The sequence below is a fragment of the Emys orbicularis genome, chromosome 1 (genome assembly GCF_028017835.1).
Source record: "Emys orbicularis isolate rEmyOrb1 chromosome 1, rEmyOrb1.hap1, whole genome shotgun sequence".
Lineage (NCBI taxonomy): Eukaryota > Metazoa > Chordata > Testudines > Emydidae > Emys > Emys orbicularis.
This window is the reverse complement of record NC_088683.1, coordinates 120221921-120248781: the sequence shown is the minus strand read 5'-3', so window position 1 is coordinate 120248781 and position 26861 is coordinate 120221921. Positions and strand designations below refer to the sequence as shown.

The following is a 26861-nucleotide window of genomic DNA, read 5'->3' as shown; positions in this document are numbered from 1 at the left end:
TTTTCAAAAAGTGACTTCAGCACTTAGTGCCTATATCAGTTGTAAATGAAAGTTGTGTCTCAGGGAGGTCCTGCAATGCTGAGTGGAGCAATGCCTAAATACCTTTAAGCACACGGGCCCCAATGTTTTGGCTTTCCCAGGGTATGTGGTGCACTAAAACAGAACCCATATCCTCTGTACTATGGGCACCATAGCACCTTCATTTGAAATTCAAAAGCTCTTGTTTTAATCTGTATTATGTTACAAAGGTGGTTTGTAATGTATTTTTCATAGCAGTGATTGATACCTTTCCTAGTTGACAGGTAGATCTGAGGCTGTGGGAAAAGCTGAATTACTCACCCCTTTAACAAAAGGAATGAGGAGTCTGGTGGTACCTTAAAGGCAACAGATTTATTTGGGCATACACTTTTGTGGGTAAAGAACCCACTTCTTCAGATGCATCTGAAATGGGTTCTTGACCCATGAAAGCTTATGCCCAAATAAATCTGTTGCCTTTAAGGTACCACCAGACTCCTCAGTCTGTATCCACAAAAAGAACCCAATCACTGCTACCCCTCTGATACTTGTCACCCTATGATGTGGATTTAGAGGACCTGCTGTGCCTAAGGGCTAAAATTGCATGTATAACCTTTCACATTTCTAGCTGTGAAGTGTGGATTTATGCAACCTTATTACAGACTCCAAGTGATTTTGTAGGTGTTTGAGATTTATACACACTATGGCACATTACCCACCAGAATAACCAATATTTCATAGGCTGTGACATTTATGCCCTAGAGAACCTCTAGGGCCAGCCCTGTTTTATGAGGCATGCCTGGATTCCTTTGCCTCATTTTCTCCTGGCCCCTGCCCCAGGATTGAGCAACCCAGGTAGTGTCTAGCCAACCTGAGCTAGACTGGTGGTAGGAATCTTAAACTAACTGCCCTGTTCGCTTTTCAGAAGTGGTTACCTGAAATCCCAAGTGCAATTCTACCAGCCATATGAGAGCAACAAAAGTAACTTATTTCTGTTCTAAGTTTAACCAGAAACTAAAGCTTGTTTACAGGTGTGAGTAGTTGATCGAGAACTACTTAGAAATTAAGGCTCTAGATTTGGGTCTATGGTATATAGGGGAAGCTTCCCAGGCTTCTAAGTGTCTACATACTAATGCCAGTGGTTGCCACTACTGAGAAACAAGGCTACATATAGCATGACTAACTGCAGGCACAGATTTCTACTATAGAACTGGAAATCACCTCTTAGAAAGAGCAGATTAGACCTTCATTCAAATGCAGTGACATTTTATTTTGAAGACAGGGATATTAAACACAATCAAGTAGTATCAGAGCTGAGAAGTGATCTACATTATAGCAGTCACACACAACCTCCAGAAATTAGTAGAGATCTAGGCACAGTGCTTACTAGTACTAGCCATTGGTGTCTTTCCTGCAGAAGGATGCTAGTACACATGAAGTCAGAAGGAAGACTGAATGAATTCGCCTTCTTCCTCAGAAGTTGAAGTTTCATGTTTCTAGGTCACAGGTCCTCCTTAGCCTTGGAGGCTGTGAGGACTTCAGCTTCCTCAGCCTCATTTTCTTGGTTTTGTGGTTCAATGGAATCTGCAGACACCTTACCAGATGGGGTGAACGGTCCCACAACCCAAGACAGAGGAGTATTCTCCATCATGTATGCCATCAGCTCATCTACATATTCCTGGGCCTTGGTCACCATCTCCTGGCTCTGGGTTAGGAGGCTGCTGGAGAGATCCTGGAAGGAATGGGCAGTGGAGAAGGAAGCATGAAGCTCTTCCATGTTGTGATACACCTGTTGCACCTTATCCTGAAAGTTGGTGGGGAGACCTTGAATGCTGGATACTAGCATCTGGCAGGCATCCTGCAGCTGCTGGATAATGCTGCGGGACATAGCCAAAGTCTCCGACTCCATCTGTTGGAGAAATAGAAGTTTAATCCTAATGTTCAAAACACAATAAGATAATCAAACTTGCTGCTGTCGCCACCACCTCAGGTGATGTTGAAAGGTACTAATGGCAGTCATCAAGGAGGTCTGATGGAAAAACCATTGTCACCAACAAGGTCTGAAATAAGTGTGCCATACTCTTTCAGGAGAAATATAAAGAAACCAAATTGCGCCTTCCTTAAGAGAAGCAACTTGTGACAATGGAGGCTAACACCAGAAGCAATAAGCCATGTAAGCTAGGTCAAAACCGAGCTAAGCCAAGTTAGTTAACGGGTTTCACTGGTTGTAGATCATGGGTTTGTAATCAGTTCGCAGACTGTGCTGAGGGTTTTTAAAAAGAAAAAAAAATGAATCTAAAGAGACTACGCTTCTTGGGCAGACCTTGTTGGTGTGACATCACTTTAGGGATGTCTAATCAAGGAAGCCACCCATTATGCTCAAAGGGGACAACTTTTTGTAATAAAACTAAGATCATCTGAATTTATCAGCTACTTATCCAAAGATAAGCCAACCTGCAAGGCTCAGAATAATGGCTAACCTCTCAGACCAGAGCTGCCCTCTCCCCCTGAAATGTACATACCTCTGGTTTTGCCAGATCTTTGATCTCACTGCCTTTTGTCTGCTTTCTATTCCAGCTCACCCATATGTGATGGAACTTCTCCTGGACTTCTTGAAGAGTAACACCTTGCTTAAGGTATTCAATCTAGAAGTGGATTAAGAATATTGAGACATTTGCACATCAGTTATTCTAGTTCCACGGTTTATGACATGCCTTCACCCCAGAGTGGTATGCTCAATGCATCAGGAGTAGAAGGGTCTAGTTACATAACCATGAATGAGGTCTCAGCCACATTGTACCACATTCTATACAGGTAGAATTCGAGGTGTTCCCTGCCCTGAAGGGCATCAGTTTTAAGAGATAGTGGAGTTCCTACCAGTCCCATGGTTTGATGAAGCTGGGAAAGAGCCTCTCTGATGCTTTGACTGGTATGTCTCATCTTGTTTAGGGAATAGTGGTAGGCACGTTGGCGAAGTTTGGTTGACAGGGAACCTAAACGAACGAAGTAACTCCGACGCTCTTGTGGTTGTGCTGAAGACACTTCAGCCCCTTCCACAGATTCAGCAAGTTCAGCTAGAGGGAAGAAAGCTCAGGTTGTTTACCAATCTCTTAATCTGAGAGGGTGAAGGAGTACAAGCCATACTGATCTGCTAAATCTTAAGCTCCCTTGTAACAAGCATTTGTCTTAGCACCTATCAAGTACCACAGAGGTAACTTCAGCCTTAACACACACACACACACACACAAAACAAAAACCCATGCACCATACACTGCATACTTTGATAATGAAACTGACTAATGAATAGTCATGCCCATTATTCCTTCTAGTACCACCATCCCCACTTTTTGCTCAAATCATTTTATGCCCACCAACTAAAAGCAGAGACTGAGGGTTAAGATATGAAAATGCTGTAGGATGAGCCTGCATTTGGTGACATAAGACTGAGAAGCCTAGAGAGAAGTTTGGCCCAAAGGGAGGATTACCCTAAACTTTTAAAGATAATAGACCTGTCATTCATGTGTTCTGACCTAGTTCTTCATCGGTCATGGGAAGATAGTGATCCAAAAGCTCTTCAGATTTCTCCAGTACTGCTTCCATTCCACTTATGGCCAATTGGCCCATTCTTGATTCCACAACTGTGCTCATGCTGTCAGTTACCACTGATCTGGTGGTCTTCATACTGTCCTGCACAGCCTCTTTGGTCATATCTGCCATTCTGATCATGGTCTCCTTGACATCTGTCAGTCTGGAAGATGCCAACTCCTGTGTTTCAGATGTAACCTAGAGAAGGGTGATCAAGGAAGACATTATACAGTATTCAGGGTGATAATACCCCATTGACCCAGAGATTGCGGTTGGGGAGGGGGATTACCACCTGCTCTGCCCCATAGATGCTAAATCTTCAGGGGAAGAACTGCATCTTGCTGTTAAGCACCAGACCAGAGTTATGTTTAAACACTAGCTCCTGCCTCTTGACCACTTTTAGGATGGAGTGTTCCTCTGCTGGAGGAAGCATCTCATTATTGGCACCCCTTTCATAAAGGCATGACAGTGTCATTTTGTCTAGGGAGAGGGTGGTGAAAGTTACCTCATCAGCAGTCTGTTGAGGGATTGGTAGACTATCCTCCACTTTGTCAGGTACTTCAGAAGTACACTCCTCTGCTGTTGTCACTATAGAAAAACCAGAGTTTAGTTGCTTAATTGGTCAATTTTGTTACTGCAATATTGACAGAACCTGGCTCACATCTGTAATGAGAGCATCGGTTCTCCAACATGTTCAGGCAGCAATAGTTCTGGGTTGTAGGTGCTGCAACAGGGTCGGCTCTAGCTTTTTTGCCGCCCGGGGGGGGGGGGTGGCGGGGAAGAGAGAGAAAGCAGCTGCAGGGAGCACATGGAGGGTGGTCAAGGCGGCTTGCAGGGGGGTGAAGGGCCCGTGGGCAGCCCTCTGGCCTCGGGGTGCCTCTCCTGGCCAGGCAGAGGGAGCTCCCGGGGGCTGCAGAAGGTGCTGGCTCAGCCGCTCCTTTAAAGGTGGCTCGGCCGGGCTCAGAGCAGCGCAGGAGGCAGAGGCCGGTGCAGGCGGCGGCGAGTGGCGCATCCCGGGGAGCCTGGCGGCACGGCGGGGATCGCTAGTTTGTGCCCCTGCAGGGCTGGCCGCCCTAAAATTAGCAAGAATGCTGCCCCTTACAATGTGCCGCCCCAGGCACGTGCTTTCTCGTCGGGTGCCTGGAGCTGGCCCTGGCTGCACATTTACACTTGCAGTGATTCAAGACCTTCAGGGGGATTTTATTTCCCCCTTCCTTCCCCATGCAAGGTGGTTCCCTCCCTCTCCCCCAAGTTATGAACTTTTTGTAAAAAAAATTTCATGAAAAAGAGTGTCCCCTTCAATAGTTCATAGTTCCATGTTTCCTCCCATGCATCTTAATTCAGTTACCCAATCAAGATTGTTATGACTGGCATCTGAATACTTTCTCTTCCTATCTATACTGACTGCAGAATTGTCTCTTGCCCAAGCATTCTAGGCATTACTTTCCAGGCTCCCTCTCCAAGTGAGAGGTTTTTATGTTTTGAATAAAGCGCAATGATCTCACTCCACAGTCTTACAGCTCTGAAGCTTTTTGATCAAATGTTCAAGATCCCTCTAGAAGGCACCAAGAAGTTTTCGCAATGCCTTGGCTGCGATAAGTCCAACTAACTGTTCTCATGAAGGAAGCAAGTTAGGGAGTGGCTATTGCTACTGAGCTATTGCCTGATGTTAAGAAAAGTTTAACAGTTGTAATCTGTTTGCAGTGTTGTTGCAGCCATGCTGGTCCAGAGATTAGACAAGGTGGGGGAGGTAATCTTTTGTTGGACCAATTTCTGTTGGTGACAGACTAGATTTTGAGCCTCTCTAGTTGCAGAATGAGGAGATCTCATTTTGCAGTTAGGTACCTTTCAAAGGGTGTTGCTCCTTAAATGGAAAGAGCTTAACCCTAATCTCACCTCCTGGCTACAGTCAAGGAGGGTGCAGGTTCAGCAATAGTAATTAGTGTAAACAAAGCCCTTTGTTAGCCTCTAGGGGAAGTTAGTTTACATGCACCGGCTACTGTATTATGCCTGTATAGTCACACAGGCCCCACTGCCAGCTTCTCCCCCAGTACTGAAGGCATACTGATCTTCATGGCATACTGAGTTTTAGAGATGGAAGCTTCCTGACAGGGTGTCAAGATCCTACTGTTGAGAAATTGTACCATACAAACAGAAAGGTCTGCATATATGCTTTACTCACCCTCAGGTTCAAGTTTAGTTACAACTGGCTGTGCACTGCTAACTGCAACATTGGTTATGGACGTCACTCCCTTCTCTGCCATGTCACAGATGGACCTCACATAGGGATGGCTCTCCTTGGTGGAAGCGTAGGCAGTGGCAGCCAGATCATAGGCAGAGTTGACTAAAGGTAGGCTGGCCACCCTCCTCAAGACATTCTAGTGAGGCAAGGGACAGAACAGTGAGTCAGGGAGGCAATGTTCTATACTGAGACTGAACCATTACTTTTTCAAGTGGTTTTACCCTTGGATGTGTTAGCCCCCAATCAAAGGATTGTTTAATGGTCAAAAATCTGAAGAGCTAAGAGGCCCAACAGCTGCTTCTGAAGTTAGAGTACTGGATCACAAGGTTAACTAAAGCAAGAAGAATTTTTAAATATTCTAAACCAAGCTATTTTGCAGCATCTGGAAGAGCAACTGCACAAATCTCTAGACATTGAGGTGTGCATATGTGAAGCCTGCTACCAGATAACAGCCAGCCATCTTTTGTATTCACATGTTGAACCAGCAATGCTTAAAAGGGAGCACTTACCTGTTGCTCTTCCTCTCCATGCTCTGGGGACGCCATAGTTGTCTCTTTTCCATTAGAAGCCATGGTATAATCAGATATACCTGAAAAGGGCAAGAAGAAAGGCCTGAAGTTACAAGTTAAGTTTCTTAAGGAAAAGTTACAGCACCCTACTGTAGTTCTACTACAGCTAAGGAGAAAGGAAGCAGGAGGATTCCTTCTCATGGCACAAAGTGATTGAAAACCTTCCATTTTTTTGAGACTACATTAAAGGCAGTAGGTGTCATTACTGCTAAAGGCCATTTAATAGTTTTAACTACAGGGGAGGAAAGTTAAGAATGTGATCCTGTCTCACCAGCTAAGAGAGCTAAGGCCAGTGAGCATTAAGTTCCCCAGACTCAGTTTCCCCAATCCCTGTCCTACCCACAGCTTCTTAATACAGACATTTACACATCCAAATGTTTCTTAATAGCATAACTGCAAAGCCCTGACAAAGGAATTGTATAAACCATGGGGGGGGGAAAAGACTAAAAAGCCTCACCAACAAGTCCCACTCTTTCAAGAACCAGCCCCAAACCAACCCACTGACCTTTCTCAGTACTCCAGACAGTGCTTTACTCCACTCACCCCCCTGGTCAGATTTTATACACCCCTGGTGATGTAATTGTGAGGGGAGGGAGTGAAATACTCAGGACTGACAGTTCAGGGAATCAGTGAAAAGAAGGCTTTGCTAACCAATAGGAGAATGCAAATCCTTTGGGGCCTGCAAAGATTGGTAGTGAGTTATTCCCCAAATGTGATTCCAATTAACCCCACTGGGTCTTTGCTGTCATCCAGCTGAACTCACTTTGAGTCCACAGCCTGCCTAGAAACAGTTGCTAGTTAGGATGGGTAACATTTCAAAAACACCTATGTGACTTAAAAAATCATTGATTTTCATTGCCCTTTCCAATGGGAAAAGGGAGAGAAAAGTTCTTTTTAAAAGGTAGAGAAAAGGGTAACAAATTGAAACAGAACTTTTCATTTTGTTATGAAAAATCTAAAAAAAAACATTAAAAACCCAAACAAATAAAAAATCAGCCAAATATAGACCATCTCTGGTGGTTAGGTTGCAGATAGCAATGTGCCTGCTTCACCTGCATGTTGGCTATAGTTACAAAGTAAAAACTGGCACACTGGAACAAGGAGTGGCATATTGAAGACAGGTAGTTTTTTCTAGTGGTTAGGATACTAGCCTAGGATTTGAGCTGGATTCAATTTTAGGCTCTACCACAGACTTCCTGTGTGACCTTGTGCAAGTCACTTAGCCTCTCGGTGCCTCAGTTTCCCCTCTGTACAGTGGGGATAATATGGCTTCCATGCTTCATAGAAGTTTTGTGAGGTGCTCAGATACTCTGGCAATCAGGGTTATATAAATACCTTAGATAGATAGTGAAGCATTTTGTTGGGAAACAAGAGTTAGGTAGGGTAACTGGAAGAACTTGCCCTTCTCCACCTTCATCCCCCTTTCAGAAAAAAGGAAAAGTGTGCCACTTTCTGTTTCAGGGAAGGCTGGGAGAAAAGTGTTTTTATTCTTCTGTCACCCCTTCATTGTTCTACTTCAGTGTTTGAATTGGAATTGGATTGAATTGGGGAAAAAAGGGGTGTTACTGTCCCAAGCCCTGCCCACAATCCAAGCTCTGCCTATATGAGATGCTACTTTAGCAGATTGTGCTGGTGTACAAAACATGAGAACACATACTCTGCTGGTTTCCCCTTGGGGCTTGGGTCCCTCTCTGTAAGGTTCAGCTACACCACTGGATATGACCAGATTAAGATGGAGGCACAATAGCCACATGCCTGGAACCCAGTCATGTGATTATGTCAATCTCGGCTGTTATTTAAAAATAAATGTTTCTACTCCACATGGCTGCAAAGAAAAGCTTGAGATTATCCACTGAATAGAACTGAGACCGTGATCATAGACTATCAGGATTAGAAAGGACCTCAGGAGGTTATCTAGTCCAACCACCTGCTGAAAGCAGGACCCATCCCCAAACAGATTTTTGCCCTAGATCCCTAAATGACCCCCTCAAGGATTGAACTCACAATCCTGGGTTTAGCAGGCCAATGCTCAAAACACTGAGCTATCCCTACCCCCCCAAAGTGATGTCTGCCTGTATCTGCCCCCAGCCTCCTACGGAGGGAGAAGCAGCATCCATACCAAGGGAGGTAACTCTTTACCCCCGACTTGGCCCTTGCTGTTCTTGGTGTTCCCCCACCCACCTTCCCAGGACTTCGACACGTAAATGCCTAGCTGGCCTCTGTGGGATTGGTGGCATCTGGTCGTTTAGCCCCAATGGTCAGATGTTGGCCATGGGAGTGTGAATAGTTCCCTAATGACATCCACTCTCACCATGAAAATGAGATGCCACCCTAGGTAGATTATGCAGATCTGCAATCCTCCTTCTTTTTCCTTGCTTACTTTGATCAGCAGTGAAATAGTTAAAAATCTAGACATGTATATCACCAACACTTTGCATTGGAGTTACCCCACTTTGATGAATGGGGCAGTTCACACCTCTCTGAGCTCCTGTGTCAGGCTCTCTGCAGAGGCAGGCAGATGCCTGTGCATCCGTTTTTGCTCTTTTCATGTTTTCAAGGTTTTTTCCATAATCTGTTGCCACATTATATTGATAGACTTTAGCTCCATTAGCACTTGAAGACCAGCCACTCCAGATAAGGCAAGAAACACAGAAATGTAAGTCTGGATGGGACCTCTGATGCACCCTGACTGTTTTGGGGTTCTCCCAGAATGAGGCCGCTTTATCATATAACTCGCAAGGCACAACGTTTTCCAAGTAACTGAATTTGGAAGTATTTTACTGTTCATTCTAAACATATGAAGCTGCATTTCTCAAATGTGCTTTCTGGCTGCATTTTGTAATGCTTAAGGAAAAGGCCTCTCCCCTCCATTGACAGTTTATATGCCTTCAATACAGATAAATATCAAGGAAATGGTAAACATTTGTAAAATGAGCATGACTGCATGGAAATACAATTTCCCATTGGATTCCTTCTTGCTCACTGGACAGTACAGCCTTGTGGCACAAACCACTTCATGGCATTCCTTGTGATATTTTTGAAGAGGTGTGAGGTTCTGGTGCAGTTAGTTGGGGCAGCAAAGGAGTCATGGATAAACCAGAAGCAACTGAGTTTCTTTAATTTTGATACCCTAACCAGTGCTGAATCCATCTTAATTCCCACCCTTGTAGTCTTTTTATGTTAGTGCTATTGTAACCCACACATCTTCTGGGTGTGGTGTTCTGTCCCATCGAGTGGCACCGAGACCACTTAAAGAGAGAGCAATTAATGAGTCTGCTCTACAGCCTTAGCTAAGGGCCAGTTGACTTTTAGCTCATGCGGTAGAGGCTCATGCACTAAGCTCCAGAGGTACCCAGTTCAATCCTGGTGACTGGGGTTTGTCAGCGTTACACTATCACCGTCCCTTCTAAATGTCTATCCCAAATGGGCAACTAGATTGAGATTCTGAGATGCTGCCACCTTTCCCACTTGACATTGTCATGCAACAATAAAATATTTGCTTGCGGACTAGGACTGAGCAAATAATGAATTTTTCATTTCTGGGGCTGCACAAAAAATAAAATTAAAAACAATCAGATCAAATCAAAACGGATTTTATTTTTCAGTTTTTCCTCATCTTAATGGAATAAATGAACAAATGAGTTTCAAGCCAAAGAAAACAATTCATTTGACGCTAAATGATTTATTTATTTTTTCAGTTTTTCATTTCATGTAGGTTTTGAGTGCTTTTTACCCTCTCCATTTTTTTAAATCTAGCTAAATTTTGAAAAGAAACACCATTCCAAAATGAAAAAAAAAAGTGTTTCATTTCCAAATGGTCAAAATGACACTATTTGAAATGAAAAGTCAAAACATTTCATTTTGAAATGACCAAAACAAACTGTTTTGACCTTTTCAATTTCTTCTGTGTTCTGAAAAATGCATTTTTGGACAAATTTATGATTAAAAAATATTTTATCCAGCTCTAGTGAGGATTCTTCATCCTGTGTCAAACTGAGCCTCTGTTACCTGTGCTGAAGAATCCAGCTTCCTTAGCAAACTCATACACTTCTTTAGGTGGACTGGCTACTGGGGTGGTGGACAAAACGCCCTACTGTGTTAGGCTGGGTTACACTACCATTCTGATGTGGCAGCATTTCACACGCACTGTGCACAGGGGTAAATGACTACACAAGGTGCAAAGCAGTGGAGAAGCAGGCCTGTATTGTGCAAGTGACCCAGGACATATAGTGAAGGTCTATATATTCTTCTGTCTGGTCTGCCCACTCTCTTCCCACCTGCACTGGGGAAGGCAGTAGCAGCCCCACAGAGCCTAATATCCCATCAGCCACAGAACAGTGATTCCCTACTCAGCCACTCCTCCTGACCTACCTGGCTATGTAGGGCAAATCTCAATGTTGCCCTTAAAGAGCTTTCTACTCACAAGAGGAGACAACTGGAACTCTAACAGAATTTAAACTACAACAGGGTTCAAAAAAGAACAAGATAAGTTCATGGAAGATAGGTCCATCACTATTAGCCAGGATGGACAGGGACAGTGTCCCCCCTAGCCTCTGTTTGCCAGAAGCTGGGAATGGTGACAGGAGATGGATCACTTGGTGATTACCTGTTCTGTTCCTTCCCTCTGAAAGCACCTGGCATTGGCCACTGTCGGAAGACAGGATACTGGGCTAGATGGACCTTTGATCTGACCCAGTATGGCTGTTCTTATGTTCACAAAGTTCAAAGCTTTCGTTTGACAAACTTGACAGTTCTACAAATAAATTAGCTCCACCGGGAAGTCCTGTCCTGTAACAGCTTCCAAACTTATGCAGTCTAAATAGTGTCACTTGTTATGTGCGCCTTCTTATCCATATTCTGCAGTTTCTGTGGAGTCTGCTTATGTTCTACCTTTTAAAGCATTGAAGGGTCCCACAGACCAACAGAGAGGTGTACTGTACACCACATACTCCAGCAGCTCATTCATATGTTCCTCCTCCTTGGTCACTTTCTCCCATATTTGGGAGAGGATTCGTCTAGACAGATCTTGGAAGGAATCAAGAGTGGAGACTGAAGCATGGAGCACTTCTGTTGTATGGGAAACTTGTTGCATCTTGTCCTGAATGTTGACGGGAAAGTGTTCAATAATAACCAGTAGGATCAGGTAGATGGTCTTCAGGGGTTGGGTAATTGTATGAATCAAGGCAATGATGCAATATTTCAGCAACTGCAAGAAGCAAATTAATAGTGTGAAGGTACAATTTTTAGAAATATCTCTTGAAATGGGAGACGTCTACAACTACACTATTGTTTGATCCTAAAAGTGTTCCCCAATACAGAACCTTTGTTCCTGCGCTCTTTGATGTTTTCCATGCCAATCCAGCCCTGTTTGGTATGGTTCCCCCTGACCATTGAGGAGCTTCTGCTGAAACTATATACCAGTGATACTCAGCGTTCAGTGGTCCAGGAGCCACATTAGAGATCAACATTACCCAGTAGTGTGAATTCATTGTTTCATTTACTAGAGTACTATATTACATTTAGTTTTATATATATATTACTCACAAAGTAAATCAGTTAATAACTTAGTGCAAGTTGATAACTTAATTGGTTAATAACATAGGAAAAGCATCCTGATTGGTAAATAACTTAGATTGGTTAATAATTAAATCACAGTGTTTTAAAATATCCCATGCTGCAAAGAGCCACAGGAGACACATTAAAGAGACACTTGCGGCTCGCGAGCCTCAGTCTGAGTATCACTGCTATATACGGTCTGGAATGGGCCTAGATAAATAAGAAGTCTTGCAATCTTTGACTCTCACAAAGACTGGATTGCTACAGAAAAAAAACCTACTGGGACAAAGAACAACAATGAAGCTGCCAAACCTGAAAAAGATAAGTAAAAACTGTCTAACTGAAGAAGCCAACTAACACTAATCCTAATGAAGAAGGCACTGGATGATATATTGTGACAAAACTGGGTCCATGGACCAGGTGAGGTTCCCGTTCCGTCTGCCACCATGGCTGGAAGGAACTGTGACAGTTGGTGCTCCACACCACTTTTATTGCTCTGCCCCGCAAACATTTGGAGTCACAAGAGGAGGGTGTAAGGTAGTGTTCCAATGGCATTGGAAGGTTCCACTGATCCTGGCTGTGCCACAGGTACATTCAGTGCTTAATTTGTGTCAGGGCTTGCCAAGGCTGAGCCCCGGCACCTTTAGGCTTGGCAGTTCATAACCTCAGCACTTCTGGGCTTGCCGTATCAGTTATGAAAGTAAAAAAATTCTTGATCGCCAGCACTTAATTGCTTGAGCCCCAGCACTGCTTTTATTACAAATTAAGCACTGGGTACATCTCAAGAGTGGGAATATGCAGAGGCCACTCAAAGAAGAAGATTAGTTATATTGTGGTCCTGCCCAGAACATCTCTGGGATAAGGATGAAGGGGAAAGAACTTTGTTCCTACCAGGGAACTAGTTTGAAGAGCCTCCCAGATGCTTTGGCCGGCATCTCTCACCTTGCTCTGGGAATGCTGGTAAGCACATTGCTGGAATTTGGTCATCATGGAGCCCAAACGCACCCAGTAACTGTCATAATCTTGCTGCTGCTGAGCAGAAGCCATTCCATGCCTTTCTGCAAAAGCTGTAGGTTTAACTGAAAGAAACAAGAGAATAAGGTTATTCTGCCAAATGAAAGGCGATAATGTCAGAATGGACCACAGCTTCCCCAAATCTTCATTTGAAAGCCTGACTCATAGATTCATAGATTATAAGGCCAGAAAAGCCCACTGTGGTCATCTAGTCTGACCTCCTGTATAATGCAGGCTATAGAACTTCCCCACACAGGGCCGGCTCCAGGCACCAGCGGAGGAAGCACGTACCTGGGGCGGCGAATGCTTATGGGCGGCATTCCATCCATTCTTGGGGCGGCAAACCGAGCGGCCTTTTTATTTATTTATTTATTTTGCTTTGGCAGTTCGGGCAGCTTTTATTTTTATTTATTTATTTATTTATTGCTTGGGGCAGCAAAAATGGTAGAGCCGGCCCTGCCCCCACAATAATTCCTAGAGCAGAGCTCTTAGAAAACCTTCGCAGCACATGTTCTACCTGCACCTGAGATACTAAGGGTCAGATTTTCAAAAGTATTTAGGAACACAGAAAGGTAAATCGGCACCTGGTGGGATTTTCAAAAAGTTCCTAGGCACATAATTCCCATTGATAGAGATAGGCACCTTGCATTTTGAACATCTCACTAGATCCCTATCTGCATCTTTAGGTGCCTCAATACCTTTAAAAGGCTGGCCCTTTTGCAATAGCACTACTATTACCACTGTTTGCCACCAATCTAGTGATGGAATTGTTTTAATGAGAAATTGGGTAAACTACTATTGCTGTTATTTGTATTATGGCAGCGCCTGAAGTCCCCAACTGACTCAGGTCTTGTTGTGCTAGGCAGAAGCAGAAGACGGTCTCTTCCCCTAAGAATTTATAATCTAAACAGACAATGGGTGGAAGAGAAGATTATCCCTATTTTACAAATGGGAAACAGAAGCACAAAGAACTGAAATGACTAGTCTGAAGCCCTACAGGAATTTGTGGCAGAGCTGGGAATTAAACCCAGATCCCGCGTGTGTAACCACTTTTCCTCTGAAATTAGCCGGTGCTTTTCTAGAAAGGTCAGTGGTCCTTAAAGTATCTCCTCCCCATTTACTACCATTTACCCTTTGGTAAGAAACATAACCATTGACCACACACTTATATTTCCCCTATCCATGAAGCATTAACAACCTCCAAGTGACAGCATGTGCTCCAGGATGTAAACACACTCAGCACCAGTCATAGTTTTATGGCTTGGGATCTTGCTCTCCCAGATATGTGCATTTTACTGAGCAATCTTCAGGAAAACAAATGTTACATAACAGCTTAACATATATCATCGCAGCTGTGGCCAAGTCTCACTTCACAGCATGCCTGGGGACATATTTTGAACTCACTCTCTTCTGTCAGTCAGATATTTGTCTTCCTTTTACACCCCAGTGTGTGAATGGATGAAAGCAAGGACTAGAATGAAGGAGTAGCTCATGGCTTAAAGCTAGTTCAAGTGGGAATCCTGTTAATTATTTGGTCTTATCAATGCAAGGGGCCCTTTATCCATTTACTGGCTTGTTATTATATCAGCCAGCTCCAAATAGAGGGAAAGTCTAAGGTAACGAAAAGAGTGGAACATTGGGATGCCCCCATTTTATTTTGGAGCTATGGCAAAAATATTGACACCAGGACTGGAATTTTCAAAAGCACCTATGAGATGTAGGTACTCAACTTTTACTGGAAATCAGTAGAAGCTGAACACTGAACTCCCTTAGGCTTCTTTGAAATTCCTAACCTGGGTGTGACCCACACAAGTTCTTACCCACTTCACCAGCTGTGGGGAGGTAGGGATGTGCTAGTTCTTCAGCTGTCTCCAGCACGGCTTAAACTTCATTCTTGGCCATCTGACTAAAGCTGGTCAGGAATTTTTCAGCAGAATGTTTTTATATTGGAAAAAACAGATTCATGAAAACCATTCACAGAAGTGTAGTGATTTGGATGGAACTTTGATCGTGAAGGTTTCTCAGCTCCAAGATGGAATCAACCCCAGAACAGCCAACTCCCTGCTCCAAATCAGGCAGAGCAGGGACTTGAACTTGGGTCTCCCATATGCCAGACTAGTACCCTAATTACCAGGCTATTTTAGGTTGGGACTTGCTCCTGTTTTTTAATGAACATTTTTGAAAGGTCTCATTTTCATTCCACTGTGGAACAAAAACTAATTTCAAATCCTCCAATTTTGTTCTAAATCAGAATTCTTCTTTCCCGGCCAGCCCTACATACTTTTCATCCCATGACTGTACTCATACCATTAATCACTGCTGATTCGGGGGTCTCCATATTGGTCTGGATGGCTTCTTTTGTCAGGCCGACCACTCCTATGATTGTGTTGGTCACTGCATCATTTTCACCTGTCACTTCGGAAAACCTCATGAAGTCCTTTACATCTGAAACAACCTGAAAATAAAATAGAGGAAAGTTGGTTTTATACTAAAAAAAAAAAAAAAGATCTTGGACAAAGTTTTCAGACGTGGGTGCCCAAAGCTAGGCTGCTAAATTCATAATGAGAGTATCTAATAAGGTGGGGGCAATTTTCAAAACTGCTGAACAACGGCAGCTGCATTTCTTAACGCTTTGACCTAAGATCTCATCTCAAAATAGGGTAGATCTCAATTGATGAAGGGACATCACTTTCCGCTTGTGGTGAGCTTTAATCTTCCATACAGGAAACATTTCAACATAATGTTGTCCTGGAACCTCTATGAAACGGGGCTTGTGTCATCCAATTTTATCTCCCCTTTCCTAGTTTGCAGTCATCAGAAAATGTGTGTTTGTCCACTGCCCCAACATTCCCTCCAGTGTTTGAATTGAAACTGCATAGACTCCTGTTATTGTCTAGTGAAATCCACAATTACCCATTTTTTGATCAGATACGTTCTTGCAAAATAGGGTACAACTATCCACACCTCTCCGGCAAGGCATTCAGCTGCCACCACAGCTCTAGTCACTCTTGCTAATAGATCAGATCATAGCCTTCCCCTTTAAGGAGTCTCTAGTTGAATAAAAGATAATTACCTGATCGGCATTTTGACAAAGTATCGGCAGCTTCTCCTCCACTCTAGACCCTTGCAGCTATAGAGAGGTAAATTGAATTAGTTTCTTAACTCTCTTTCAGTGTGAATCGGAATAGATTGGCTTATGTTTATATGCCATCGTTCTCAGATCAGCCATATCAGAAGTGGAGACAGGAGGCCAATTTTCCAGCTGGTTTTAGGCACAGAAGTTGCTGAGAAATTGCACACCACCTATATGTGACAGTCAGGACTGAATGAGGAATTTCCCACTGAATTTTTATTTTGAGTTACACTTTCCCTTCCCACTGAGAAAAGCTTCTCTATCCTGGTTTACTTACATTGAGGTTCCAGGGTATTCAGAACTGGCTGTGCACTGCTGACCACAACTTCATTAATGGTCTTCACTCCTTTCTCTGTTCCAGTACACATAGATTGGTTGTACGAGTGTCTCTTTTTGATGGAAGTATATTTGGTGGAAACCAAGTGACAGACAGTGCTAACGAAGGGTAGGCCACTCGGTTTCTTCAAGACATTACACTGAGGCAAAACAGGAAAAGTCACATCAGCAAAGATTCACTGGCAGGTTAAGAAGCAAATTCAAAACTCTGATTGATCTATCTGGCTTTCCAAAGGTTTAGGACCAGCTCCAGAGCTAGTTTAAATGGCAGCACTTCACTGAAGTCAATGGAGCTACACCATGTACAGTGGTTGTGGAACTGGAGTTGCAGAGGAAATGAAATCCTGTCATCTACTCAAAGAAATTCAGAATCCATGGTCTGCGTCAATACGTCTTTTTAAACTAGGTAATTTGAAAAGTCTAATAAAATCAAACATCTAGTCCTACTTCACATTTCTGAGCAATAAGTACTGTATATGCATACACTGAGAAGACATTGGGTTTTGGAGGTGGAGGACGGGGGTTTACAGCAATTTGAGTCCAGGTACAACTTCTACTAGTTCTGTCATTGAACTCTTTAAACAGAAAATTAGGATGAACCAAAATCAAAAGATTATTTTACCCCTTGCCCTTTAAGGATGGGGTGGAATACTTAGTTATGACTGGTTTCAGAGTGGTAGCCGTGTTAGTCTGTATCAGCAAAAACAACGGAGGAGTCCTTGTGGCACTTTAGAGACTAACAAATGTATTTGGGTATAAGCTTTTGTGGGCTAGAACCCACTTCATCAGCTGCATGGAGTGGAAAATACAGAAGCAGGTATAAATACATGAAAGGATGGGAGTTGCCTTCCCAGGTCTCGTTAGTCTGACCTTACACTTGAGAAAGCAACTCCCATTCTTTCATGCATTTATACCTGCTCCTGTATTTTGCACTCCATGCAGCTGATGAAGTGGGTTCTAGCCCACGGAAGCTTATACCCAAATACATTTGTTAGTCTCTAAAGTGCCACAAGGACTCCTCCGTTGTTTTTAGTTATGACTGTTTCTAGTCTTAGTCTAGACCATTTCTAATCTAATCTAGTGTGACTAATTTAGTAACTAACCGTTTTGATTTGGTTTATCATAATTCCCAAACATCTAGGCTGAAACTGTGAAACACTCTGTAGGGTTTGCCTTACTAGGGAAAGTTTTGAATTTACTTCAGACTTAGCTACACCATGGTAGCTAAAGCCAACCTTTTTTTCTTAATATAGATACAGGAGCCTAGTCTAGAAATTGACCAGCTAATGTGTTAGAGATGTTGCCTTGCGTCTGCACTAGAAAAATAGCTGAGTTTAGATCACTTAACTAGTATGCATTAGGTTACATGGGTCCAACCTAAACTCAAACTTTTTCTAGTTATTTTTATTCTCCTTTCTTCTCTCACAGCAGGTTGGGGGAAGAACTGGTAACTTTTCAGGAAAGAGAGAGGTAGGTGTCTTGGGATAATAGTTAAGGAGTTATTAACGGTAGTTTATGCATACATAAGGAATTCTGCAAGGTTAATAAATATCTTGTCTAGTCTGCCTTTTGCTGGCATAACTGAGTTAGGAATGCTATACCAACAAAAGCACCCTGTATAGATGCAGATATACTGGGGAGAAAAGCCCTTTGCAAATATAGCTTATTTCTAGGGCTGTCAAGGGACTAAAAAAATGAGTCACGATTAATCGTGTGATTAAAAAAATTATTGCAATTGTGTTGTTAAACAATAATGGAATACAATTTAAATATTTTTGCATGTTTTCTACATTTTCAAATATATTGATTTCAATTACAACAGAATACAAAGTATATAGTACTCACTTTATATTTTTTTATTACAAATATTTGCACTGTAAAAAACAAAATAAATAGTATTTTTCAATTCACCACATACAAGTACTGTAGTGCAATCTCTATAATGACAGTTGAACTTACAAATGTAGAATTATGTACAAAAAATAACCGCACTGAAAATAAAACAATGTAAAGCTTTGTCCCACAAGTCCGCTCAGTCCTACTTCAGCCAATCGCTCAGACAAACAAACTTGGATACAATTTGCAGGAGATAATGCTGGCTGCTTCTTGTTTATGTCACCTAAAAATGAGAGTGGGCATTTGCATGGCACTATTGTAGCTGGCATTGCAAGCTATTTATGTCCCAGATGTGCTAAAAATTCATATGTCCCTTCATCTTCAACCACAGTCCTATAGGACATGCTTCCACGCTGACGACGGGTTCTGCTCAATAACTATCCAAAGCAGAGTGGACGGATGCATGTTCATTTTCATCATCCAAGTCAGATGCCACCAGCAGAAGGTTGATTTTCCTTTTTGGTGGTTTGGGTTCTGTAGTTTCCACATCTGAGTGTTGCTCTTTTAAGATTTCTGAAAGCATGAAATATATGGCAGAATGTGGGTAGAACAGAGATGAAGATATACAGTACTCCCCCAAGGAGTTCAGTCACAAATTTAATATTTTTTAACAAGCATCATCAGCATGAAAGCATGTCCTCTGGAATGGTGGCCGAAGCATGAAGGGGCATATGAATGTTTTATCTGGAACATAAATACTTTGCAACAGCAGCTACAAAAGCGCCATGCAAACACCTGTTCTCACTTTCAGGTGACGTTGTAAATAAGCAGCAGGCAGCAGCATCTCCTGTAAATGTAAACAAACTTGTCTGTCTTACCAATTGGCAGAATAAGTAGTAGGACTGAGCGGACTTGTAGGCTCTAAAGTTTTACATTGTTTTGTTTGAGCGCAGTTATGTAACCAAAAAAATAAAAGTCTACATTTGTAAGTTGCACTTCCCTGATAAGGAGATTGTACTACAGTACTTGTAGGAGGTGAATTGAAAAATACTATTTCTTTTATCACTTTTACAGTGCAAGTATTTGTAAGAAAAATATATATAAAATGAGCACGGTACACATTGTATTGTAACAAAGCAATATATTTGAAAATGTAGAAAAACATCCAAAAATGTTTAATTGGTATTCCATTGTTTAAAAAATTGTGCTTAATTGCACTGTTAATCATTAATTTGAGTTATTGTGTGAGTTAACTGCAATTAATTGTCAGCCCTACTTATTTGCTAAAGTCATAATGATACTGGCAACAAAGTTTTGCTGGAATAAGTTGCATTTCCCTTTCTAGTGTAGGCAAGGCATTCATGGTGGCTTTTATAGAATGTAGGTATTCCAGAACCACAAGATCAGTTTTCCCCTCTGTAGAAAGAGTGGCTTAGAAAAATGCATCTGGAACAGCTTCTCTCCCATTGATTTACAGTTTGTACAATGTAGCTGTACTCAAGCACTTGTGCACATTCACAGCAGTAATAGTTGCAGTTGGGGGCCTCTGTGTGCTACCCTGCTGCAACTGGGCCCCTTTGTGCTAGTTACTGAATATAACTAGATTTCAAAATACTGCATGATTACAGAGAACAGTTATCCCCATTTTACAAGTGGTGTCACGTGGCCCTTTTATAGAGGCACAAAGCATGGAAATGACTCACGGGAGTAGCAGGGCTGGGAACAACCTAGGACATAGGTCATTTACCACCTATTATAGCACCCTCAAGCTTGGCCTGGGTTTTAGATTAAAGAACTTTAAAAATAAAACTGGGTTGCTCTGCACTATAGAGTGTTTAAACATGGCTCTGCAAGACCCATGTGACAGCAACACAAGTCTCATTTCCAAAAACTGACTTCAGCACTTAGTGCTTATAATCACTTGTAAATGAAAGTTGTCTCAGGGAGGTCCTGCAACGCTGAGTCAAGCAATACCAAATACCTTTAAGCACACGGGCCCCAATGTTTTGGCTTTCCCAGGGTATGTGGTACACTAAAACAGAATCATATCCTCTATTATGGGCACTGTGCCACCTTCATTTGAAATTCAAAAGCTCTTATTTTAATCTGTATTATGTTACAAGGTGGTTTGCTATGTATTTTTCATAGCAGTGATTGATCTCTTTCCTATCTGACAGGTAGATGGGAGGCTGTGGGAAAAGCTGAATTCTCATTCCTTGTTATCAAAGGGTGAGTGAGTCTGGTAGCACCTTAAAGACTAACAGATTTATTTAGGCATAAGCTTTTGTGGGCAAAGAACCATTTCAGATGCATCTGAAATGGTTCTTTGCCCACAAGTGTATGCCCAAATAAATCTGTTAGTCTTTAAGGTGCTACCAGACTCCTCAGTCTGTATCCACAAAAGTCCAAACACTGCTACCCCTCTGATACTTGTCACCCTATGATGTGGATTTAGAGGGCCTACTGTGCATGAGGGCTAAAATTGCATGTATAGCCTTTTACATTTCCAGCTGTAAAGTGTGGATTTATGCAGCCTTGATACAGATGCCAAGGGATTTTCTAGATGTTTGAGATTATATCTACACACTATGGCACATTCTTCACCAGAATAACCAATATTTCTTAGGTTGTGACATTAAGGCCCTAGAGCCCCTCTAGGGCCAGCCCTGTTTTATGAGGCATGCCTGGATTCCTTTGCCTCATTTTCTCCTGGCTCCTGCCCCATGACTGAGCAACCCAGGTAGTGTCTAGCCAACCTGAGCTAGACTGGTGGTAGGAATCTTAAACTAACTGCCCTGTTCGCTTTTCAGAAGTGGTTACCTGAAATCCCAAGTGCAATTCTACCACAGCCATATGAGAGCAACCAAAGTAACTTATTTCTGTTCTAAGTTAAACGAGCTTTAGTTTCTGGTTAACAGGTGTGAGTAATTGATCTAGAGCCTTAATTTCTAAGTAGTTCTAGATTTGGTTCTATGGTATATAGGGGAAGCTTCCCAGGCTTTTAAGTGTCTACACACTAATGCCAGTGGTTGCCACTACTGAGAAACAAGGCGTGACTAACTGCAGGCACAGATTTCTACTATAGAACTGGAAATCACCTCTTAGAAAGAACAGGTTAGACCTTCATTCAAATGCAGTGACATTTTATTTTGAAGACAGGGATATTAAAACACAAACTAGTATTGGAGCGGAGAAGTGATCTACATTATAGCAGTCACACACCACCTCCAGAAATTAGTAGAGATCTAGGCACAGTGCTTACTAGTACTAGCCATTGGTGTCTTTCCTGCAGAAGGATGCTAGTACACAGGAAGTCAGAAGGAAGACGGAATGAATTCGCCTTCTTCCTCAGAAGTTGAAGTTTCATGTTTCTAGGTCACAGGTCCTCCTTAGCCTTGGAGGCTGTGAGGACTTCAGCTTCCTCAGCCTCATTTTCTTGGTTTTGTGGTTCAATGGAATCTGCGGACACCTTACCAGATGGGGTGAACGGTCCCACAACCCAAGACAGAGGAGTATTCTCCATCATGTATGCCATCAGCTCATCTACATATTCCTGCGCCTTGGTCACCATCTCCTGGCTCTGGGTTAGGAGGCTGCTGGAGAGATCCTGGAAGGAATGGGCAGTGGAGAAGGAAGCATGAAGCTCTTCCATGTTGTGATACACCTGTTGCACCTTATCCTGAAAGTTGGTGGGGAGACCTTGAATGCTGGATACTAGCATCTGGCAGGCATCCTGCAGCTGCTGGATAATGCTGCGGGACATAGCCAAAGTCTCCAACTCCATCTGTTGGAGAAATAGAAGTTTAATCCTAATGTTCAAAACACAATAAGGATCAAGCTTGCTGCTGCCACCACCTCAGGTGATTTTGCAAGGTGCCAAGTTATGCTGCAAGGTACTAATGGCAGTCATCAAGGAAGTCTGATGGAAAAAACCATTGGCGCCAACAAGGTCTGCAATGGGTGTGCCATGCACTCTTTCAGGAGAAAGAGAAACCAAATTGCTCCTTCCTTAAGAGAAGCAACTTGTGACAATGGAGGCTAACACCAGAGGCAATAAGCCATGTAAGCTAGGTCAAAACAGAGCTAAGCCAAGTTAGTTAACAGGGGGTTCACTGGTTGCAAACCCATGATTGACAATCAGTTCACAGGCTGTGCTGAGGGTTTTTAAAAAGAAAAAAAAAATCTAAAAGAGACTATGCTTCTTGGGCAGACCTTGCTGGTGTGACATCACTTAGGGATGTCTAAGCAAGGAAGCCACCTATTTATTATGCTCAAAGGGGCCAACTTTTTGTAATAAAACTAAGATCACCTGAATTTATCAGCTACTTATCCAAAGATAAGCCACCCTGCAAGGCTCAGAATAATGGCTAACCTCTCAGACCAGAGCTGCCCCCTCTCTTCCCCCCCCCAAATGTACATACCTCTGGTTTTGCCAGATCTTTGATCTCACTGCCTTTTGTCTGCTTTCTATTCCAGCTCACCCATATGTGATGGAACTTCTCCTGGACTTCTTGAAGAGTAACACCTTGCTTAAGATATTCAATCTAGAAGTGGATTAAGCATATTGAGACATTTGCACATCAGTTATTCTAGTTCCACGGTTTATGACATGCCTTCACCCCAGAGTGGTATGCTCAATGCATCAGGAGTAGAAGGGTCTAGTTACATAACACAACCATGAGTGAGGTCTAAGCCTCATTGTACCACATTCTATACAGGTAGAATTCGAGGTGTTCCCTGCCCTGAAGGGCATCAGTTTTAAGAGATAGTGGAGTTCCTACCAGTCCCATGGTTTGATGAAGCTGGGAAAGAGCCTCTTGGATGCTTTGACTGGTATGTCTCATCTTGTTTAGGGAATAGTGGTAGGCACGTTGGCGAAGTTTGGTTGACAGGGAACCTAAACGCACGAAGTAACTCCGACGCTCTTGTGGTTGTGCTGAAGACACTTCAGCCCCTTCCACAGATTCAGCAAGTTCAGCTAGAGGGAAGAAAGTTCAGGTTGTTCACCCTCTCAGATGGAGGTTGGCAAAGGAGTACAAGCCCCCTACTGATCTGCTAAATCTTAAGCTCCCTTGTAACAAGCATTAGTCTTAGCACCTATCAAGTACCACAGATGTAGCTTCAGCCTTAAAAACAAAACAAGAACCCATGCACCACACACAGCATACTGTGATAATGAAACTGACTAATGAATAGTCATGCCCATTATTCCTTCTAGTACCACCGTCCCCACTTTTTGCTCAAATCATTTTTACATGCCCACCAACTAAAAGCTGAGACTGAGGGTTAAGATATGAAAATGCTGGAGGATGAGCCTGCATTTGGTGACAGATAAGATTGAGGAGAAGCCTAGAGAGAAATTTGGCCCAAAGGGAGGATTACCCTAAACTTTTAAAGATGATAGACCTGTCATTCATGTGTTCTGACCTAGTTCTTCATCTGTCATGGGAAGATAGTGATCCAAAAGCTCTTCAGATTTCCCCAGCACTGCTTCCATTCCACTTATGGCCAATTGGCCCATTCTGGATTCCACAACTGTGCTCATGCTGTCAGTTACCACTGATCTGGTGGTCTTCATGCTGTCCTGCACAGCCTCTTTGGTCATATCTACCATTCTGATCATGGTCTCCTTGACATCTGTCAGTCTGGAAGATGCCAGCTCCTGTGTTTCAGATGTAACCTAGAGAAGAGTGATCAAGGAAGACATTATACAGTATTCAGGGTGATAGTAGCCCATTGACCCAGAGCTTGTGGTTGGGGAGGGGGATTACCACCTGCTCTGCCCCATAGGTCCTAAATCTTCAGGGGAAGAACTGCATCTTGCTGTTAAGCACCAGACCAGAGTTATGTTTAAACACTAGCTCCTGCCTCTTGACCACTTTTAGGATGGAGTGTTCCTCTGCTGGAGGAAGCATCTCATTATTCGCACCCCTTTCATAAACACATGACAATGTCATTTTGTCTAGGGAGAGGGTGGTGAAAGTTACCTCATCAGCAGTCTGTTGAGGGATTGGTAGACTATCCTCCACTTTGTCAGGTACTTCAGAAGTACACTCCTCTGCTGTTGTCACTATAGAAAAACCAGAGTTTAGTTTCTTAATTGGTCAATTTTGCTACTGCAATATTGACAGAACCTGGCTCACATCTGTAATGACAGCTTCGGTTCTCCAACATGTTCAGGCAGCAATAGTTCTGAGTTGTAGGTGCTGCACACAAGGTCGGCACTAGCTTTTTTTTGGGGGGGGGGGGGAGAAAGCAGCTGCAGGGAGCATGTGGAGGGTGGTCAAGGCGGGTTGCAGGGGGGTGAAGGGCAGCACCCGCCCGCTCCCTCCACCCGTGGGCAGCCCTCCGGCCTTGGGGTGCCTCTCCTGGCCAGGCAGAGGGAGCCCCCGGGGGCTGCAGAAGGTGCTGGCTCAGCCGCTCCTTTAAAGGTGGCTCGGCCAGGCTCAGAGCAGCGCAGGAGGCGGAGGCCGGTACAGGCAGCGGCGAGTGGCGCGTCCCGGGGAGCCTGGCGGCACGGCGGGGATTGCTAGTTTGTGCCCCTGCAGGGCTGGCCGCCCTAAAATTGGCCAGAATGCTGCCCCTTACAATGTGCCGCCCCAGGCGGGTGCTGTCTCGTATGGTGCCTGGAGCCAGCCCTGGCTGCACATGTACTCTTGCAGTGATTCAAGACCTTCAGGGGGATTTTATTTCCCCCTTCAAGGTGGTTCCCTCCCTCTGCCCCAATTTATAAACTTTTTGTAAAAAAAGTCAATGAAAAATAGCATACCCCTCAATAGTTCATAGTTCCACGTTTCCTCCCATGCATCTTAATTCAGTTACCCAATCAAGATTGTTATGACTGGCATCTGAATACTTTCTCCTCCTATCTATACTGACTGCAGAATTGTCTCTTGCCCAAGCATTCTAGGCATTACTTTCCAGGCTCCCTCTCCAAGTGAGGTTTTTATGTTTTGAATAAAGCGCAATGATCTCACTCCACCGTCTTACAGCTCTGAAGCTTTTTGATCAAATGTTCAAGATCCCTCTGGAAGGCACCAAGAAGTTTTCGCAATGCCTTGGCTACGATAAGTCCAACTAACTGTTCTCATGAAGGAAGCAAGTTAGGGAGTGGCTATTGCTACTTAACATCAGGCAATAGCTCAGAAAAGTTCAACAGTTGTAATCTGTTTGCAGTGTTGTTGCAGCCATGTTGGTCCAGAGATTAGACAAGGTGGGGGAGGTAATCTTTTGTTGGACTAACTTCTGTTGGTGACAGACTAGATTTTGAGCCTCTCTAGTTGCAGAATGAGGAGATCTCATTTTGCAGTTAGGTACCTTTCAAAGGGTGTCGCTCCTTAAATGGAAAGAGTTTAACCCTAATCTCACCTCCTGGCTACAGTCAAGGAGGGTGCAGGTTAAGCAATAGTAATTAGTGTAAACAAAGCCCTTTGTTAGCCTCTAGGGGAAGTTAGTTTACATGCACGGGCTACTGTATTATGCCTGTATAGTCACACCACCCCCACTGCCAGCTTCTCCCCCAGTACTGAAGGGGTACTGATCTTCATGGCATACTGAGTTTTAGAGATGGAAGCTTCCTGACAGGGTGTCAAGATCCTACTGTTGAGAAATTGTACCATACAAACAGAAAGGTCTGCATATATGCTTTACTCACCCTCAGGTTCAAGTTTAGTTACAACTGGCTGTGCACTGCTAACTGCAACATTGGTTATGGACGTCACTCCCTTCTCTGCCATGTCACAGATGGACCTCACATAGGGATGGCTCTCCTTGGTGGAAGCGTAGGCAGTGGCAGCCAGATCATAGGCAGAGTTGACTAAAGGTAGGCTGGCCACCCTCCTCAAGACATTCTAGTGAGGCAAGGGACAGAACAGTGAGTCAGGGAGGCAATGTTCTATACTGGAGCTGAACCATTACTTTTTCAAGTGGTTTTACCCTTGGATGTGTTAGCCCCCAATCAAAGGATTGTTTAATGGTCAAAAATCTGAAGAGCTAAGAGGCCCAACAGCTGCTTCTGAAGTTAGAGTACTGGATCACAAGGTTAACTAAAGCAAGAAGAATTTTTAAATATTCTAAACCAAGCTATTTTGCAGCATCTGGAAGAGCAACTGCACAAATCTCTAGACATTGAGGTGTGCATATGTGAAGCCTGCTACCAGATAACAGCCAGCCATCTTTTGTATTCACATGTTGAACCAGCAATGCTTAAGAGGGAGCACCTACCTGTTGCTCTTCCTCTCCATGCTCTGGGGATGCCATAGTTGTCTCTTTTCCATTAGAAGCCATGGTATAATCAGATATACCTGAAAAGGGCAAGAAGAAAGGCCTGAAGTTACAAGTTAAGTTTCTTAAGGAAAAGTTACAGCACCCTAAAGACAAAAGTCATGTTCTACTCCAAAGAGGGAGTAGAAGAAATGGCAGGGCCCTCATCAGATTAACAAGGAATATTTAGAGCAATAGTGAGCTAAATACATGGTCACTGCTTTTCTTTTCTTTTTTTTTTTTTTAAAAACCAAGAAATATTTCAGTTCTACTACAGCTAACGAGAAAGGAAGCAGGAGGATTCCTTCTCATG

At 43.3% G+C, this 26861-nt stretch overlaps 2 protein-coding genes across 2 annotated transcripts; both read right to left on the bottom strand.

Annotated features, from left to right (window-relative positions):
* Positions 1 to 1516: 1516 nt before the first annotated feature.
* Positions 1517 to 6414, bottom strand: LOC135885594 (perilipin-3-like). The gene is made up of 7 exons (XM_065413416.1): positions 6352 to 6414; positions 5783 to 5978; positions 4106 to 4188; positions 3546 to 3798; positions 2893 to 3089; positions 2538 to 2660; positions 1517 to 1924 (listed from the first exon to the last, which is right to left on the bottom strand). Exons 1-7 carry the CDS (start codon positions 6412 to 6414, stop codon positions 1517 to 1519), a joined length of 1323 nt encoding a protein of 440 aa, XP_065269488.1.
* A 15248-nt stretch (positions 6415 to 21662) lies between these two features.
* Positions 21663 to 26578, bottom strand: LOC135884812 (perilipin-3-like). Its single transcript, XM_065412362.1, has 7 exons — positions 26510 to 26578; positions 25941 to 26136; positions 24274 to 24356; positions 23714 to 23966; positions 23068 to 23264; positions 22708 to 22830; positions 21663 to 22070 (listed from the first exon to the last, which is right to left on the bottom strand). The coding sequence occupies exons 1-7, from the start codon at positions 26570 to 26572 to the stop codon at positions 21663 to 21665; spliced, it is 1323 nt and encodes a 440-aa protein (XP_065268434.1). The 5' UTR covers positions 26573 to 26578.
* Between the last annotated feature and the right edge of the window lie 283 nt (positions 26579 to 26861).

Bases quoted from the DNA above. Each gene is read 5' to 3' on its own strand.
- LOC135885594 (XM_065413416.1), bottom strand. From the start codon at position 6,414: ATGGCTTCTAATGGAAAAGAGACAACTATGGCGTCCCCAGAGCATGGA. The intron at 5,979-6,351 runs GTAAGTGCTCCC...TTGCCTCACTAG, and splicing joins ATGGAGAGGAAGAGCAACAG to AATGTCTTGAGGAGGGTGGC. The intron at 1,925-2,537 runs GTATGTACATTT...TTTCTCCAACAG, and splicing joins AAGATCTGGCAAAACCAGAG to ATGGAGTCGGAGACTTTGGC.
- LOC135884812 (XM_065412362.1), bottom strand. From the start codon at position 26,572: ATGGCTTCTAATGGAAAAGAGACAACTATGGCATCCCCAGAGCATGGA. The intron at 24,357-25,940 runs GTGAGTAAAGCA...GTTTTTCTATAG, and splicing joins AACTAAACTTGAACCTGAGG to TGACAACAGCAGAGGAGTGT. The intron at 23,967-24,273 runs GTAACTTTCACC...ACTCTTCTCTAG, and splicing joins CTCAACAGACTGCTGATGAG to GTTACATCTGAAACACAGGA.